The sequence below is a fragment of the Protomyctophum parallelum genome, assembly GCF_964188405.1.
Source record: "Protomyctophum parallelum genome assembly, chromosome: 11".
In the NCBI taxonomy this organism is placed as follows: Eukaryota; Metazoa; Chordata; class Actinopteri; order Myctophiformes; family Myctophidae; genus Protomyctophum; species Protomyctophum parallelum.
The window spans coordinates 9,681,996-9,701,900 of record NC_139707.1 but is presented as its reverse complement, the minus strand read 5'-3'; the positions used below and the strand labels follow the sequence as shown (position 1 = coordinate 9,701,900).

Sequence of the window (19,905 nt, the reverse complement as noted above, 5' to 3'; positions counted from 1 at the left end):
CATTGTGTTGAGAGAGAGAGAGATGTTTCATGGAACAGATGAAAGCACATCTCATCATGGGGAAATGTTTTATAGGTCAAGACAAAACACAACTGTGCAATAGTGGGTTGTGACTTGTGAACTTGTGTGCATGCCGGAAAATTCACAGCAAAGGTGTTCTGTATGAATCACTCACACCGACAGAAGGCTAATCTTTCAAGTCTAACCGGTAAGTTTGCTCTTAACTGCTCTATAGGGCTAGCCTATTGAGTGAGCTGCCATATCTGATTTGATTGATTAAAAAAAGGTCATTATTACAGGACAGGCCTACTTGTTAAATACTTCTAAATTACATAAATGGACAGTGAATATATGACTCTCTCATCTCATCTCATCTCATCTCTCAGATTTATGACACTGCATGGGTGGGGAAATTTCCTGTCTGTAAATCACTTCCTTCTGGAAAGTCAGTTCTATAGTCCTAATGGTCTCACTTCCAGTAGGCTACCAGGAAACTCCTCCTTAAGAAGCCTTTCTTCTTCTCGTCGAGGATAAAAAGCACAAACTTTTTATTATTATTATTCATCGTTTTTTTAATCATGCAGGCACGAGGAAGTATCATGACACTGTTGGGCTCCGGTCTTTACATAATCAGCGCTCTGTTCGTCGCACATGGACACAGTAAGTACCCTAGTGACCAAACACCTGATAAGTTCTGCAATGACCTACTAGTAAACGTTGACGCGTTGTGAGCTTGTAGATCGGGTTCGCTGCAGTACAGGGTAGGCGGTCATATTGGTTTGTTCGCGCACTGTCACTCCACAATCACACATCCTATCCTCTCTACCCATCTCTTTTTCTCTCTCTCTCTCTCTCTCTCTCTCTCATATACACGCACACGCATACACACACACGCAGTTTACATTCTAATCTGTTGTGTGGCTGAGACTATAATTTATGAATGAAGTGGTGGAAGGAATGACTCTCTCTCTCTCTCTCTCTCTCTCTCTCTCTCTCTCATACACGCACACGCATACACACACACGCAGTTTACATTCTAATCTGTTGTGTGGCTGAGACTATAATTTATGAATGAAGTGGTGGAAGGAATGACAATGACAACGACAACAATCCAATTTATCCAATTTATCCAACCACTATAATTAGGTGATTAAACAATATGTTATGCTGAGAGACCTGACCCAGGTTGAAGTAACGTTAGACAGCAGAGAAACAGAGTTTAATTAGGGTTCACGGCTATAAAAGGCTAGCTTTTCTTTTTTTTATAAATCTTTGTTTAGCGGTCCCCCCCGCCCACCCCCACACACACAGAATCACCAGGATCCTGCATAGCTTGATTCTAAAATAATTTATTTAAATGTTTGTGTTTGATTGATTGATTGAAATATTTATTAACAGTTTGTAGAATTTACAGTACATTTTAAGCACAAACTCAATACAAAGACTGTCAACTGTGAGTGGACGACCCAATTAAGCATTACACTTGTTTACAACAGGGTCCACATTGTTCAATTCATCAAAACATTTAAAGACATACAAACATTTAGAGACATACAAATAGACATTTCTATGTAGCTAAAGTACAGAACAGGAATTCATCATATGGGAAGCAAAAAAGGGAAAAGATACAATATACAGTGAGGGAAAATGGGGGGGGGGGGGGTGGGGGGATTCAGATTTTACAGAGGCCAGTTTCGAATTGCAGCCATCCGTAGGTGCCCTTTGAGAGCGGTTTTGAAGGAGTCAAGGGATTCACATGTCTTAATGACTGTTGGTAGGGCGTTCCACATTTTGGTGGCATAGGAGCGAAAATAATTTAGTCCCTTGTTTGTGCCGAATCTGGGTTGTACATGGTTTGTTGCACTCCCTCTGGTGTTGTGGGTGTGGACTTCGTTTACATTAAGGAAGTATTTAGACAGGTACATGGGTATCTTGGTGGTGTATCGAATCTTGTGGACCAGACCCATTGCAAGATGCTGTACTCTGTCGTCGACCCTAAGCCATCCCAGCCTGTCAAAGTGGGCAGGGGTGAGGTGGGTTCGGGGGGTGAGGCCAAGTAGGAGCCTGACCAGTTTGTTTTGGGAGGTCTGGAGCCTTGTTTTAAGGGCCTTTGAGGTGCTGTGGTACCAAGAGGTGGATGCATAGTCAAAGAAACCTTGTACGAGGGCTCCTGTTAAGGTCTTCAAGGTGTTTTTGCTGACCAGTGAGGAGATCCTGTAAAGGAATCTTGTTCTTTGATTGACTTTTTTGATTACGTTGGTGGCCATTTTATCACCGGAAAGATTGGCCTCCAGGATGGAACCTAGGTAGGTAATTTGATCTTTTCGTGTGATAATATTGTCACCCACTCTAACCAAGAAGCCATCTGCCTTGCTGAGTTTACTATTTGATCCGAAGAGGATGGATTCAGTTTTTCCCAGGTGTAAGGATAGTTTGTTATCAGCGAGCCAGGTGCAGATTCTACCGAGTTCAGAGCTGAGGGTCTTTTCAACCTGCAGTTTGTTCCTGTCCGAGACCAGCAGTGCTGAGTCATCTGCGAACAGGAACAAGTTGCAGTCACAAGCTGAAGTCATGTCGTTAACATAAATTAGGAACAGTAAAGGCCCTAGTATGCTTCCTTGTGGGACGCCACAGCTCACTGGGAGGGGAGGGGACAGTGTTCCGTTCACCTCCACCATCTGTTCTCTCCCCTCCAGGTAGGATTGCATCCAGCTCACTGATGTGCTATTGTAGGCTCAGCTTGTTAACCAGTATGGAGTGGTTCACGGTGTCAAAAGCCTTTGTAAATCTCTATATGGGAAAAATGAATGGCCAATGTTTCAGTGGAACCAGAAAACCACGCCCACTGCTAAGGTAGACTATAATTATGGTATTAGGGAGCAGGGAGTTTCCATCTTGAATGCATACAGTGCACATTCTGCACGAGCAAACAGTGGAATTGACCTTTAGCCTGAATGAGGTTGGTTCTTCAAAGCCTGAACTTTGCTTGCTGTGCTGCTTTCATTTCCTGATTCCACTGTCTCGAAGAACTTTTCTTTTACCGGTACTTATCAATTCATACTACTGGTAATTTCCTAACAAGACTAGAAAAAAAGGTTTCTCCCTGGGTAACTTAGAAATGTATTAAATATATTTCTATTTATATCGCTGTCTGAACAAAATAATATTAAATACAATTCATATAAAACCAAAATATACTGTAGGCCTATATCCTATACCACATGTAAAAACAACAGCCACTGCTTTCCAGTCAAGGATGACCAGCAACAACATGATGGCCATATAAAAACAAAAATAAAAACAAGCTGAATTAACTCCCAATAAAACAGATACAAAATAATAACCTAGCCTATAGGCTATGTTCAAGTTTGTCCAATTGAACCCTAATTAAACTGTCTGCTGCTGTCCAACGACGTCAACCTGAGTTATTTAGTCTTACTACCTTTCTGGTTTCAGTCATGATAAAGAGCTCCTGCTGGGAAGGTTTTGGTCCGTGACTGTGACACATACATTGAAGGTTTAATCTTCCTTTTGTCACCGTCACATCCAGGCCACAGGAGGGCAGCACAGCGCCATTATGCAAGTGCTGAACACATGTTCGTGCTGAGGTGCGGGAGCACCGTGGGTCGCCTGCCCAATGTTACATGGAGCAGAGCGGAGGAGGTGGGCCTCCCATCTGGAACCCAGGTCAGGGATGGGGACCTGTGGTTTTTACCCGTGGACGCTTCTCATCATGGCACTTACACATGTGGAAGAAGGTATAGCCTACAAAGTGAACGTGTGTGACTTTGTGTGAAATTCTAAATTTACTTGAGTAAAAGTACAAAACTATTGGCATCAAAATGTAGGCTATACTTAATTGTGTCTTGGGTACATCTACTTAGTTACCTTACACTGCTTGTCATCATGATAAAAGAATGATGAAATAAACAATTTAAGGAAGTAATTGTAGAGCAAGAGTCATCTGTTTCACACAAATTATCTTAGTTCTTACATGCAATGTTAATCGCTATATAACAAAGACAAAATAATAGCCAAACTTTAAATCAGTACTGCAGAATTTAAACTACATACCCTTGTCTGCAGGGACCAGAGAGGAGCATGGGAGATGGAGTTCATGGTGTCAGTGTCTAGTGGACAGTGTCCTCATCCAGCTGAGCGCAGAGAATTCAAACAGGGAACCAGAGATGTTCTGCCCTGCAAACAGATGGACATTCTTGGACTGAATAAAACCACAGCACACGTAAACTGGCTCAAGGTAGGATACTCTGCACAGCTGAGTCGCCACTCATGAAATAATTGATAAAGAAATGGACAAAGGAGTGAGAGGAATTGATGCAACGAGAGACAATTCAATTCCAGTACTAAAATGTTCTTACACTGCATTACCTTAAAACCATTGAGTCATTGCAGACGGAGTGACATACACACTTAAACACATACACAGTCATTACAACAGTTTCGTGAAATTACTTAAAGATGGAGTGCCGTGATTTTTTTCCACCCTAAAACATGATCATCAGGTCTTATTGTTATATGAGGTATAATTTTTTCAAAAAAGTGTACAGTATTTGTTAAAATGTTGTTTTTATGTGGGCACGCCCACCAGTTCATCAAGTATGCCTGGTTTGCCTGGTGGGTGGTGATGGGTGGTGTTCCACCTGAACTGAAGCCGCACCCACAGCTGTAGTTGTATGATAAAGGGGGAGGGGTTAGGGGAGGGGCTGATAGTGTGATGTCACTATATTACTGTTTATTTCATTGGCCTGTGTCAAGGGTTCAGCCTCCAGGAAGAAACCCTAAATACAAAGTTAATAGAGCGTCGCAGTCCCGCCCCCTTTCATGACGACGCCAGGCCCAGGAAATAGTTCCCAATGCATTTTTCCCATAGACATTTCAAAACGTATTTATTTAAAGACCTTATGAGCATCGTACAAAGCCAACTCTTGTCGTGACAAATCATGACCAAACAAATAAGAAGAAAAACAACAAAAAAAAGGGTTGTAACCTGCCGTTTTCTTCTTCTTTCTAATTATTTGTTCAGCCCGAAAAATTGTGTTTGTTGTCATGATTTGTCACGACAAGAGTTGGCTTTAAATAAATACTTTCTGAAAAGTCTATGAGGAAAATGAACGGGGATTTCTTTTCCGGGTCTCTCGAGGGGGCGGGACTGCGACGCTCTATACACACACATTGCACATAAAAACGACTCCAGGGTGTCTAATGAAGTACCGTCATCTCATAGACAACCTCTTTAAATGCCATCGTTCTGTGTCTGTCTACTGTAGGACTGCAAGGCACTGGAACGGGATGGAGGGACTATTGAAGTGGACCAGGAGGGCAGACTCAGGCTCTATGGAGCCTCAGAGGATGATGCAGGGGTCTACACCTGTCTGATTAACTTCACCTTGGATGGACAGACCCACACCTCTGCACGGAGCATCCAGCTCAGCATTAATAATGGTACATTAGATTGAGTGATGGACTGATGGTTGGCTAATGGACGGTTAGCCAGTATGCCCCCAGAGAGCTGGCAGTTCAAATATCAATATTGTAAATTGATATGTGTGTGTCAGAGTGTGTGTGTGTGTGTGTGTGTGTGTGTGTGTGTGTGTGTGTGTGTGTGTGTGTGTGTGTGCGTGCGTGCGTGCATTTTTTCTTGATATAGTATAAGATGTATAATGTCATTTAGACAATAGCAAATATATTATATTTGCTATTGTCTAAATTAGATTATATACATTTATATCTTCTGCTTTACTCTCTGTTGGATCAGATCCAGTTTTTTTACCACCCTCACTGGTGTATCCTATCAATGACACGGTGCTGGTTGAACTAGGTAAGTCGAATTTAAACTAAGAATAATATCTATTTTATGTTAACGTTTTATTGCCTGGTAGCGTTGTTTAATTATCTCTGCCAGGCCAAAAGTCGTTTTTTGACGGGCGCTATATTGGTATTTGTTGTTACATGTACAGAATGTACAGTTCATGCGTAATACTAGTGATACTATGAAATAATGGAATATAAAGTGCCTGCCACCGTACTGTACTTACTGTAATCAATGACAGGTTCCAGTGCTGAGTTACGATGTTTGGCCCATTTGGGTTTCGGCGAGCATGACGAGAACTTCATGTACTGGGTGGTCCCCCACAACGACGACGACCACCACAACCAGTCCTGGGTCTAGTGAGTTCTCCTCTAGTTCATAAAGCATTTAGGTACTCATGGATTAAAGCAAAATAAAATCTCACGACTGAAAAACGTTGCTTGGCCAAGTCCTAATAATATGTAAAATGATGATGTTTTTAGCAACGATTGCGGTTATGAGATGTCTGAGATCCTTAGGGTCGAAATGGGACGTGTTGTAAGCTTGTAGATAGCCAGGACACACTTCTATAGAAGACTTCTATGGAATCCATATGACTGAAATCGGTCGTGGCGACTATAATCCATGAGTACTTTGAGAAAAGTATATGTCATTATATCAAAATGGCAATCAAGTGAATAATGGTCAGTTGATTTATTGATTGATTTATCATGAACTTACTCTTTAGTATCCATGAGGATGAGGGAGTGTATGGCCTTTCTACACTGTCCATCTCTGATGTCATCCCTGACCTCCTGAACGTGCCCATCCACTGCATTGTGATGAACCCCACAGACCAGGCCGAGGGCTTGCTGTGGCTTCAGAAAGGTACAGCATTATTAATGGGCTTTATCATTCTGATCTGTGTTAAAGTTTCTAGCGTGTGTGATTTCTGCAGGAGGGAAAGCTCTATTGCAGAACACTTGTATCAATGTGCTGTGCATATTAAAGGGTGCATCGATTTGTTGATGTAAATATATTTTAAAGTAATACATAGAATAATAGCTATGAAAATAATCAATAGTTATAGCCCTGCTGAATTCTGGATGATCTAACATTCAATGCCGCTGTCATGCACCAAAAACGCATCGTTAACTTGTAGATCTGCTGTTTCGGTACGCAACCAAGTATACATCAGGTATCACTTCGTCTTGTGCTGTTTGCAGCACATTCTGACAGACTGTAATTTTGGTCTCACCATTTTTCACTAGCTGACCACACTGAACTGCACACCTGCATAGGTGTGGGCCTGTCCTTCGGCCTTGCTGTTGTGTTTTTGGTGTCTGGGTACTTCTTCAGGGTGGATCTGGTCTTGGCCTATAGGAAGCTGTGTCCTCAACTGGCCCAACAAAGTGAGTATATCGTAAAGAATCACACCCGTGTGACGTGAGGGGCGCGAATATATTAAAGTGTAACTCATGTTGATTAGGTGATGTGATGGTGATGTAAAACGAACGGTGCCAACACAAACATTAAACGCCATTAACAACAAAGAGACAATATGACGTAATGAGGCACATTATGACATAAATGTTCCCTTCATTGTCAATGGCGTTTACAAAACAAACATTGAACTAAAGACAAACATTAAACCGGTGTATAGGAGAGGCTGGCACCCCTCAAAAATAACACCCGTGTGAAGTGAGGGGTGCTTATATATTAAAGTGTAACTCATGTTGATTAGGTGATGTAATGGTGATGTAAAACGAACGGTGCCAACACAAACATTAAATGCCATTAACAATGAAGAGACAATATGACGTACATTTTCCCTTCATTGTCAATGGCGTTTTTAAAACAAACATTGAACTAAAGACAAACCTGTATATAGGCGGCCCTCAAAGAAAATCATATATAACGACTTACCTGTGGATCTCTGATGTCACCCTGATTGGTCAACATCACCGAACTCGTCTCGGGCGCGATCCAACCTGTCACACAAAGGGATCAAACTTACTAGACAATTAGATTCTAACGCGTTGTTAGCTGTCTTCCACCATGTCACATTGCACAAGATTAAACGACCAGTTGTCGTCCCAGACTCATTTTGGGGGTCAGGGACGACAAGCTTCTGTCATATCGGGCCATTATTGGGCTGATATGGTGTAGTAGGGACTCTAGGGAGAGGCTATAAAAGGAAGCACAACATTCATCACAACAGAGCTGACAACAATCTCCTCCCTTCTCCTCTCTAGTTCCAGACGGTAAAGAGTACGATGCCTATGTGAGCTATCTCCATGTTGACGATGTGAGTTCGTCTGGGACAGCGACCTTTGCCCTGCATGTTCTTCCTGAGGTGCTGGAGAAACAACATGGCTACAGCCTCTACATCAGAGGACGAGATGACTGTCCAGGAGAAGGTCAGAGACCGTGTGCGCAGTCCACCTTTATTATTGACGAGTTTATGTAATAATTATCTTGTCAAAATTAAACAATTGATTCAATTTGAAGTTGAACAAATGTAAGGCATTCTCTTCAAATACGTTCCGTTACTTTGAATAGACAAGCTTTCACACTGACTGTTATGTATTTGTAGTATAATATTATAGAAAGAAGCACAGAAGGACAGGTGATTACCATTCCATAGCCAGATCCCAATACGCACATTTTTGCCTCCTTGCCTCCAACCTCCAGCATAGCGTTGTTACATTAAAACTGGTGATCTGCCAAAATATGTAGTGACAGGTGTGTTTTGTTCCTTGCAGCGATACATGATGAGATATCGGCGACAGTGCGCAGGTGTCGCAGACTGATCATCATCCTGTCTGCAGATGTTCAGTCTTACAAAAGCACTCATGGCGCTGAAGAAGTGTTGCCGCTGAAGCACAGCCAAGACCACGAAAGCTACGAGCAGAAGATAGGCCTGCATGACGCCTTGATGCAAAATGACCCTCGTGTGATCCTGGTGGAAATGGGTGAGACTGCATGGACACTGATTTACACGGTTTAAAACTCCTGCCGACCGTTTCATTTTCTGTTCGGCCACTCTGATAAGCACAACTGGCAGTGTTATTGCAGGCGGCATGGCGCTGGTGATTCAGGTGTATCGGAGGAGGCATGTTAGTCTACTCTACACATCCTCCACCAGATAACACTGTGGGGTTTGGCAACAGTACTAGGGACCATGGTACACATTGGGAATAATGGGTAACGACAAAAGAATGGGTAGAAAACTAAAGTGCCTCGAGTCAAAATCTCAAGGCACAATGAGCTTGTAGATCTGCTATTATTTCTATTTGAGAAATGCTGTTGGGATTGGCTATAATTTTAAGCACAAGATACAGATGCCAGGCTGAAAGTGGTTGAAAAATATATTTTTCGGATATAGAATTTGCCACCGGATTGGGAAATGATTGTGCACAAACTTAATTTAGAACTTCTTCAAATAGTTTTTATGTATTGAAATCCCAAGGCAAATCCGTTGTGCCTCGGCACAGGGCACACCATTTAAGAACCACTGGTCTAATGGTTACACAAGTTTTAATCGGGTGATCCGTTTCTAGAATAAGTTAAATGCTGGATACAACGCCTGCGTTGTGACAGATCAGTTTACAGTTTGCTTAATCTGTCGCTGCCAAACTAATTATGTATTCCGTTTCATTCCATCCTCTTTGAATCATCTCTGCTGCTTTGTTTTGTTTTGTTCTAATCTTGGACTGTGTATCCTGTCCTGTTCCAGATGGTCCCCTGGATTACAGTGGTCTTTCGGCCTCACTACACTACATCAGAAAGCAACAGGGAGCTCTACAATGGAACACAGCCTCTTCTGCGAACCAAAGATGCACCACACTGCCCTCTAATGGATATTTCTGGAAGTGCCTGAGGTACAACATGCCCCCAGTGCCTGGGGGGAGAGCCCTCACTACTGTGGTCTAGAGTCAGACTAGGTGCCGTTAAACCCCGTTTCTCAGCCTCGGGAGCCAAACAACGAGTTTCGGCAGATGATTGACAGATTCGGAAAACACTGGAAATGGTGGTTAGATAGATTACTTGCCAAGGGATTTATCTACTGTGATTTATAAAGGAAGTGATTCATTGGATTGGAGAGCCCCAGCTGTACTCTTGCAATTTGCCTTCTGATGTGCCCATGTGTGTTGTGTATGTATAAATATGTGTATATATTTGTATTTATATATTTTTCGATAATGAATAACTGACTGTATTGTGTATGTGCTGCTCGCCATTTTTTTTTTTTTTTTTTTTTTGTTTCTGTGCTTTTAGTTTTTCTTGTCTGTTTTATTGTAGTGTGCTTATAATTTATACTTTTCTGATTCATCTTTATGTGAAAACATAAAAATTAAATAAAGAGTTGTTTAAAAAAAATGCAAATGTTTGGGACACCACCAAGTAGACAACAGAAATGTTGAAAATGCTTTTGAAAATTCATACATACTGTAGATAATATGTACTTATTTTGTATTGTAAAGTATATAATTCTATGAAAATATCAGATCTACAGCATGTTACGGTACATTGTGATGCATTTTGAGCTTGTAAATCTGCTACTTTCGGCAAAGAGATTTGGTATTGAAGGGGGACCTAGTGTAGGGCCCTGTGGGACCCCCTGTAGTGGTCAACTAAGTACTTGTATACTTATATAGAGCGTTGCAGTCCCACCACCGACGAGTGGCCCAGAAGACACTTTGGAATTGGAAATGGTCTTCCAGGGCTCGCTCGTCGTCATGAAAGGGGTGGGACTGCGACACTATAGGGTTTAAGTGAATAATTATGTGTACTTTCTTTTTGTGTATTTTCTTTTTTCTTATATATATATTTTTGGGCTCTTTCAGCCTTCTTTAGCCTTAGTCCTATTTAGTCTTCTGAAATAGTCTAGTCTTACTCTTAGTCGACTAAATATCAAAAACCATAGTCTTTTAGTCTTAGTCAGCAAAACTAACACTGATGTATTTGTCTCAATCACATAGTAGTGTTCTTCCAGCAACCAACTGTTAAATAATAGTAATAATAAACCTAACAACAAAAGTATAAAAAAACAAATATATTTGGCAGAATACAAAAAAAATCACTATTTCTCAAAATGTGGTCCAGGGTCCACCAGGGATCCAAATGGACCCTTATGGATCTGTAACTCAGAGATGTGTTATCTGTGGGACTACAATCTGTGGGACTACAATCTACAATGTGTTATCTGTGGGACTACAATCTGGACTTTACAATCCTAAAATCCATACATACCACACCAATGGATTTCCAACCATATGACAGCACACCTACGTGCTCGTGTGTGTGTGTGTGTGTGTGTGTGTGTGTGTGTGTGTGCGTGTGTACACACACAAACTCACTGAACTCACTGAACATGGCAGATCTACAAGCTCACAATGTGTCGCAGCGCCATGTGTTGTGAGCTTGTAGATCAGCTATTTTCAACGCGCACACACACACACACCGGCACACTCCCATTGAAAGGGAAGGGGTCTTGAACAGTGGAAGGCTGGGGTTGTCACTGATGACGCTGGCTCCAGCAGCTGGCTCCAGATCACTAGGGACATGGCCCCTGCTATTGTCCCCTCAGGACCCGGTGACATGGCACTCGCCCTTCTGTCTCTCACACACACAGACACACGCACACACAGACTTACGCACACACACCTGCCGTCACATGCTTGCACAAATGATAGCCTACCACAGATCTGGAAAACTGTATTTGATGGTTCATATAAAAGTGCTCCAAATGCAAGTCTACACACGTGCACATGTCAGTCTGTGTGTGGGTGTGTGCGCACCTACTGTATTTGAAACTGATATAACAGATCATGCTTGTTGCAGTATACATGCCTGTCTCAGCGCCTACGCACATGCACACACACATCTTTCTGATTAAGTCATGATAGATCGTCCCCTAAAGGCTTGACCTACTGAATAGGCAGTATGACTGCGTAGTGTGTGTGTGTGTGTGTGTGTGTGTGTGTGTGTGTCTGTGTGTGCGCGTGTGTGTGTGTGTGTGTGTGTGTGCGCATACAAATAAAGCATGGGCATCAGAGTTGTTAAGGCCTGCATGTTGCAGTTTGTTGTTCACCAACTCTACTTCTTGTGACATACTGTACAACAATATCTTGCAGCGGTTTGTTAAATATAATGATACGACCAGTTTAAGGTTTGTTTCCATGTTTATAATTTAAGTCATGAATGGTGATTTTGTGCCGTGCTCGCAACTCACTTTGGAATGCTCCAAACATATTTGTTATCGACAAAACGGCAGTAATAGGCTACGACATTTAGACCGTGAGGTCCTTATCAAGTAAATAATTTCCCTACAGGCAACAAGGAAGTGATTCTCATCTGTTCACACCGCACCCATTTGAACACTTACGTTAAGTGGTCAGATGGTCACTGTAGCTGGAATGTTTACCAAAAAAAGTCAAAAAGTGCAACAATTTAGAAAACTACAGTATATACACACACACACACACATATTCAAAGACTTTCTAAAAATATTAAATCTACAAGCTTAATTAAAAAAGGCAAATAATGGCAGATATACGAGTCTGGCTCATATATATTGATCTGGTTCTGGTATGAAGGCTCTCGCTCACTCCATCAGCGTTTCCCCAAACACAGGCCTGCAAACAGCAGGTGGTGTGTGTGTGTGTGTGTGTGCGCGCTTCTATGCAGCCCTCCTTGAGTGACCCAGAGGGCACTAGGCCTAAGGCCATCTAAGGCCATCCTTTTGTACCTTCCAATTCTTGTGACCCCGAACCCAGTCAACCCACCTCCCCTGACACATGCACGCGCACACACGCACAGACTACAATATGTGGTATGACTAGCTAGGTTTGTCTGGCTTGCTGTCCCTCCCTGTAGGTTGGAGCATGTGTTAGAGCTGTTAGTATTGCTGTGTGTGTGTGTGTGTGTGTGTGTGTGTGTGTGTGTGTGTGTGTGCGCGTGCTTCTACGCAGCCCTCCTTGAGTGGCCCAGAGGGCACTAGGCCTAAGGCCATCTAAGGCCATCCTTTTGTACCTTCCAATTCTTATGACCCCGAACCCAGTCAACCCACCTCCCGACACATGCACGCGCACACACGCACACACACACTACAATATGTGGTATGACTAGCTAGGTTTGTCTGGCTTGCTGTCCCTCCCTGTAGGTGGGAGCATGTGTTAGAGCTGTTAGTATTGCTGTGTGTGTGTGTGTGTGTGTGTGTGTGTGTGTGTGTGTGTGTGTGTGTGTGTGTGTGTGTGTGTGTGTGCGTGTGACTGTGCGTGTGCGTGCGTGCGTAACATTATCTGGTGTCTTTTGCTTCCAGTGAAGGCCTCGTGCAGCCTGGGGGCTGGAGTAATCCCCACCGCCTGAAAAGGTGTTTCCACAGTGGGAATAAGAGCCATAGGCTGTCCTTCTGTTCCTCCACTACAACTCATTCATCTAAACTCCCTTTTCCCTATTATTGTTTACCTAAAGCCCATGCAGACCACACCAATGCAACTATAGTCACAACTCCTTGCAACAAAAAAGTTTCTAAGGGGAATACCACTCATTTTCATTAATATTATACCTTAGAGCTGTTGTGTGGAAATAATTTAAAAAGAAAGTCCCCCCCATTCTGTGTTTCCTAGAACTGGAGGTCTGAAAGAAATCATTAACATGGTGAAACACATCTTGATGTGTTTAACCATGAAATAAAAGATCAAAAGGTGCCATATAAAGTTCTGGATTACCTATCAAGTCAGTTTCAAGTGGCTGCACGATGATTTCAATATGGTATCTGTAACGCCTTTGTCCTTTATTTGCCGATGGGTTCTCAGATTGCTACCGCTCAGACAAAGGGAAATCCTCTCTTTGGCCAGGGGAGAGAGAGTAGATGGCAGGGCTACTCAATTTCATTAACCCCCTTTGACCTCCTCCACCAATGTAACACCCAGGGCTATTCCATTACACACCCAGTGGCTTCCTTCAAAATCAAAGAAACCACAGGATGCTTTGGAGAGTCAGCAGTGATGTCACGTACAGAATACCATGGGTCCCCCTTAGAACCCCCTGAAGGTCCCCGGATCCCATTTTGAGATCCGGGGACCTTCAGGGGGTTCCAAGGGGGTCCCCGACAAAATGGAGGAACAGTTAATTTGTTTATTCTCAAAAATGTTTAAAACTAGAAGATCTACTTTTTTCCCCATGAAGACATGCCCAAAAAATGGACGCCAGGTTCAACGTACATTTGTAGTTAATATGACTACTAGAAGTTAGCCAAATGAGAGAATGTCTAAGTACTGTTCACTTTTATCTCCCATCTACAGTAAACCGTACTAAATTTAATCTAGCATCAATAGTACTCTCCCTATGGCACAAAATACTTTCAAATGTTAATATCGATTTTGGAGATTGAGAACCACTGCTTTAAAACCCATTTTGGGCGGGAACCCCTTTTGGTCTTAGCATTATGTTATGCTTTAGCTATTGAAAAATAGCAGATCTACAAGCTCATAGCGCGCCACCGAGTGGCGCGCTATGAGCTTGTAGGTCTGCTATTTTTGAAAAATCGAAGAACGACTGACATAGAAACATAGTTTTTTTCAGAAAACTGTCAGGATGTAGAAGACATTTTTAGAATCTGATCTCAGGTCAAAATGGGTTAAGACATGCAATAGGAAGTCCCCTGTGGCGTGGACAACACAAAGTAGAAGTGAGATGAGCACAAGTCAGTGTTTGTTTATTAACCACTGCCTGGAAATATTTAAACCACAGAAGGAAAAACAAAGCTTTGCCAGGGTTTACTTGTGCAAACAGCATCTGTGCTGTGCCCACAGATAGTGTAGCGTTTATTTTATAACCCCTGCCACCACATGTTCGCCTGCACTTCTATAAGCCTGAAGCCCTTCCCGGAGGCTTCTCGCATGCGTCTCCATTGTGCTCGCCTCTTCCCTTAAAAGCTTAATTTACACTATGTAGAATGACAGCGTCACTTGACTCTGAAAGAACTGATTGATCAGTTCTTTCAGGCAAGAACTGTCACTGTCCTTCTACGGAGTATAAGTTAGGCTTTAACTTCAGTGCTGATCTGTCTCCATAAAGGAAATACTAATGACTGATTCCTACCCTGCTTGGGGGTGGACACACACACACACACACACACACACACACACACACACAACTGAAGTGTGTGCCATAAGGGGACATGTTATGGCAACAATTCAGTGAGTGGAGAACATGTTTATTCAGACTAGAGATATAAATCCACCTTGGAGCAACCAGGTTGTGCATGATAGTGTGTGTGTGTGTGTGTGTGTGTGTGTGTGTGTGTGTGTGTGTGTGTGTGTGTGTGTGTGTGTGTGTGTGTGTGTGTGTGTGTGTGTGTGTGAGCGCACGCGCGCTCTCGCATGCGTGCGACTGTGTGCGTGCGAGTGGGGGAAGTCTGCGACTGCGAGGAAGTAGGGACACCTGTTTATGTTAGCTCTGGAAGCAGATGGTCCATGCTGCCCTGCAGTCCCTAAGGGAGACACTGTCAGCTGAGCCCCAATTAAAGAGTCACCACAAGTCAAACAGTGGAGAAGCTGAGAGAGAGAGAGAGAGAGAGAGAGAGAGAGAGAGAGAGAGAGAGAGAGAGAGAGAGAGAGAGAGAGAGAGAGAGACTTGCAGGTAGTTTATTAGATATATAGAGAGAAATACAGTGTTAAGAAAGAGCAAGATAGAGAGAGAAATCAGAAGAAAAGAGCCTTCCACACCCACACCCACAAACTGCTGACACAGAATTTAAACTTCGAGGGGATCCCCCGGGGACCCCCACACGGAGTTGCACCACTCACTTCACACGGTTGTGATTTCTTTCCTTTTTTTGTATTGGGACAATTGTTTTTACAGTTTCTAAAACTTCTGAAAATGTTTGAAAAGGTTTGTGTTGAGTAGCATTGAGTGAACATCACTCTAGTTAGGACTGGAAAATAGTAGGCTATTGTGCACAGACAATATGCACTACTATGACTAGATGGGATTCTACTTGAGAGCTCATTGGCTGTTGACTTGACTGTCTCGTACACGAGAGCCCGCCTCCAAGACTGCCGAGAAAATCAAAGTGGTGGGAAAAGTATTACTAAATCTGGAATTCAAAATGTACTTCAGTAAAAGTACAAAAGTATTGGCATCTAAATGTACTTTTTAAGTACGAAACGTTTTCAAGCATAAAACTCTTTTGAAAATAGCTGATCTACAAGCTCACCCTGTGTCGCATTGCGACACATTGTGTGTTTGTTGATCTGCTATTTTAAAATGGCTGAAATGTCTATAGGGCTGGCTGAAGTGGTTAATCTGTGGTTAATAATAAAACATAGTACCTAGTAACTAGCACATTTACAGTACATAGGATCCGAAACGTAGTTGAAGTAAAAGTATTGGAAATAGGAAATACTCGAGCAGTGGAGGACCTTATGGGGGGGGGGGGGGTTTGGGACATATCTAGGCAGGCAGTCATGTAGGTAGGAAGGTGCGAGGCCAATGAGAGCTTTATAAACAAGTAAAATAATGTTAAAATCAATCCTAAAATCAACTGAGAGCCTAAGGAGTGAAGCTCAAACTGGAGTAATATGTTCTCTCATCTTAGTTTTAGTTGAAACTCTAGCTGCCACATTTTGGACAAGTTGTAATCTGTCAGTCGTTTTCTTTGGCAGGCCAGAAAAAAGTAAGTAATCAAGCCGGGAGAAAACAAAGGCGTGAATCAACGTTTTTTGCATTGTCCAGCAATATTTCTAAAGGTGAAAAAAGGCAATTAATGAGTGTATTAAAATTCAACTCAGAATCAATAATGAGTAATGACCCCCAAGGTCTTTACAGTACTTTTACTATACAGTCAGATTGTCAAGTCTACTTATTGATTCTTTCTGCTCACTCACTAGAACCAATTATGAGAACTTCTGTCTCATCCTCATTCAGCTTGAGAAAGTTCTCACTCATCCAGCATTTGATGCTGGACAGACAGGTCAACAATGGGTCTAAACTATAAGACAGGGATCATCTGGTGCTACAGAAAGATATAGGTCAGCATTATATAGAAATGGAAATTCAGATTTTACGGGGGCCAGTTTCGAATTGCAGCCATCCGTAGGTGCCCTGATTCACATGTCTTAATGACTGTTGGTAGGGCGTTCCACATTTTGGTGGCATATAGGAGCGAAAATAATTTAGTCCCTTGTTTGTGCCGAGTGTTTGTTGGTCAGGTTTTCACTGCATTTATGTAAATTAAGGCAATGATTAAATGTCTTTTAGTGTTATGGACTTCCCTCTTGATTCGAGAGCTTTATTGGCATAAGAAAACATATGTTTACATTGCCAAAGCAAGTTGTGTCAAAATATACTAAAACACTTGAAAATGGAGAAAGTATATACAGTTGGAGGGGGTACAGCATTGAGTAAACAGAGTTATGTCACAATGCGTCGTTATATACAAGGTTTTTGAAACGAATAGCACCAATCTTTGGCAGCCATTTTGGGACAAATAGCATTTTTCCTCAAAACTATACGGTAGTATACAAAAGGGGGGGAAAAGCCTCAGTAGCAGCTCTGTTTACATGTACAGTAGGTCTACTATAGTCGCTTGCCTTCAGCGTTCCATTTCGGGTTTATGATCCGGTCGGGGGCGGATGGTAACTTCCGTCATGTTGTAGTCAATGATTTGTAGTCATCTGGCAGGAAACCACAAGGCGGAATCAGTACTATGTAATGTATGGGTACTTCTTATTCCGCCTAGTGGTTTTCTGCCTGATGACTACAAATCAGTGACTACAACATGACTTATGAGTTATGACCGCCACATCATTACGAGCCAGAATATTTGCCACAAGGGGCAGGTGGGGAGGGGGATAATACGCACCCCCGGTACCCCTCCGTGCTGCATGGGGGAAATAGCACAGCACCGAATCCTTTGAAGACACACCACTATTTTGTCAAACCTGTCCAAACAATAAATGCCCCCTCCCCCCCCTTCCGCTCTTTTGTCGTCGTCCCCTTGATTATTCAACATTCTCCCTCCCAGTTTCTTACTCTCTCTTTCAGCTCAAAGCTTAAGTGAGGCAGAGTCGCTTGCCCCTAAAAATAAATAAAGAAAAAAATCCTTCAAAATGACAGGCGTGCCCAGGCTTTCTTGGCCTCGGTGCCCCAAGTGGGGCACTGAGGCACTTGATGCAGGGTCAGGGGCAGGGTGGAGTGAGGTGTGATCTCTGAAGTAGAGCTGCTTTATGCAGGGTCAGGGGCAGGGTGGAGTGAGGTGTGATCTCTGAAGTAGAGCTGCTTGATGCAGGGTCAGGGGCAGGGTGGAGTGAGGTGTGATCTCTGAAGTAGAGCTGCTTGATGCAGGGTCAGGGGCAGGGTGGAGTGAGGTGTGATCTCTGAAGTAGAGCTGCTTGATGCAGGGTCAGGGGCAGGGTGGAGTGAGGTGTGATCTCTGAAGTAGAGCTGCTTGATGCAGGGTCAGGGGCAGGGTGGAGTGAGGTGTGATCTCTGAAGTAGAGCTGCTTTATGCAGGGTCAGGGGCAGGGTGGAGTGAGGTGTGATCTCTGAAGTAGAGCTGCTTTATGCAGGGTCAGGGGCAGGGTGGAGTGAGGTGTGATTGGTAAGTGACTCCGCTGTACTACAGAGGGTAAATAAGGATCTTGGTAAGTCCTGACCCACGTCCCACACGTCCACAACTTATTTGAACTTTGTTCAACCCACACATGCATACATTCACGTAGGCTACGCAGTACGCACGCAACTATGTACACGCCCCCTAACACCTATTTAAAGGTGAACACAGAATTTCTTTCATTGTCTGAGTTCAGCTACACCCCACCACCTCCCCCCCCCCCCATGGACAAAGAGGTCCAGGGAAACATGGCCTCTCTTAGATCTGTGTGTGTGTTTGTGTGCGTATATGGTAGTGTACGTACGTGTGCACATAATAGTGTGTGTGTGTGTGAAGCATGTATCCTTCGGTGTCTTGTATGTGTGCGCATACATCCTTCAGTGTGTGTGTGTGTGTGCATGATGGCCCTGGGCCTGGTGTGTCTGCGTGCAGCTGCCCTCCGAGGGTCCTCCTTTGTGTTGTGTCCCCCCCCCCCACACACACACATACACACACAATTGTCAACACGCCCCCTTGTCCATTCACGGCTCGAGCCAGCGGATGGGCTGGTGGGGGGGGGGGTTGGAGGGGGGTGGGGGGTTGCTGTTAGTGGTCGTGGAGCATTGAGTTCATGTGTCCTTTTTGGCTGTGTGGGTGAGGGGCAGGAGTTTGGGTCTAAAGTTGTATGGGCTTGTGCGAGAGAGAGCATGCATGCGTCATACATTTCCTTCTTGTAGGGCTATGCTTCACATTTATTTTCACATTTGTTTTCTGTTTGGCAATGCATGTTTTACACGCAAAAAAAAGCCCCTTTGATTTTAACTGAATTGTAGAGCAGTGCATGACAGTATGCAAGTATAGTATAGTAGTAGGTCTGGAAGAAAGTTAACCGAGACTTGCATACTATGTTTTTTGTGTGATATGTGCATTATGTGTATGAGCAAGCATACTGGCAGATTAGGGGTGTGTGTGTGTGTGTGTGTGTGTGTGTGCGCGCGCGCGCACGGATGCATGCATGCGCCCTCCTCATTGTGAAGTCACTGCGCTCCCATTGGCCAGGAGGCAGTCTCTGTTGCGAAGAGGGAATGGTAGAAGTTTTGCAGCTGCATTTGTTGTCTCAGTCACACTGTTGAACCTGCCTGTCTGGGGCCATTGCACTCTGCAGCTCTACCAAATAAACTACAACAAAGAAGACCCAAGCACTGTTGCTGCTGCCTGGAAGGACACTGCTCCTCTCATCTCCTCACGGGCTATTTGGATTGGCAGCCTTGGTTCCTTTACTTTAGATTCTCTGCTGGATTCCAGAGATAAATTAAAGCCTAGAGGAGTTTTCATCCTCTGCTGCCAAATTTGGGGAATTAATGCAGTGCAGTGTGTGGTTTCTCAGCTTGCTGGAATTACCAAAGATATTTCAATTTGAGCAGTTCTAGGAAGTCAGTCCTTTTTGTCATTTCTCACTGGAATTGGTAAGTTGTTGTTTTATGTCATATTT

General features: G+C 43.3%; 1 protein-coding gene across 1 annotated transcript; it reads left to right on the top strand.

Annotated features, from left to right (window-relative positions):
- The first annotated feature begins 589 nt into the window (after window positions 1–589).
- Window positions 590–10,113, top strand: LOC310866555 (interleukin-1 receptor type 1-like). The gene is made up of 11 exons (XM_083776203.1): window positions 590–660; window positions 3,551–3,758; window positions 4,087–4,258; window positions 5,289–5,463; window positions 5,777–5,839; window positions 6,072–6,189; window positions 6,558–6,697; window positions 7,081–7,221; window positions 8,065–8,229; window positions 8,575–8,784; window positions 9,549–10,113. Exons 1-11 carry the CDS (start codon window positions 600–602, stop codon window positions 9,743–9,745), a joined length of 1,650 nt encoding a protein of 549 aa, XP_083632329.1. The 5' UTR covers window positions 590–599; the 3' UTR covers window positions 9,746–10,113.
- The last annotated feature ends 9,792 nt before the right edge of the window (window positions 10,114–19,905 follow it).

Coding starts and splice junctions, on each gene's coding strand:
- LOC310866555 (XM_083776203.1), top strand. CDS start 600: ATGACACTGTTGGGCTCCGGTCTTTACATAATCAGCGCTCTGTTCGTC. Junction 6,190..6,557: donor CACAACCAGTCCTGGGTCTA/GTGAGTTCTCCT, acceptor CTTACTCTTTAG/TATCCATGAGGATGAGGGAG. Junction 7,222..8,064: donor TCCTCAACTGGCCCAACAAA/GTGAGTATATCG, acceptor TCTCCTCTCTAG/TTCCAGACGGTAAAGAGTAC.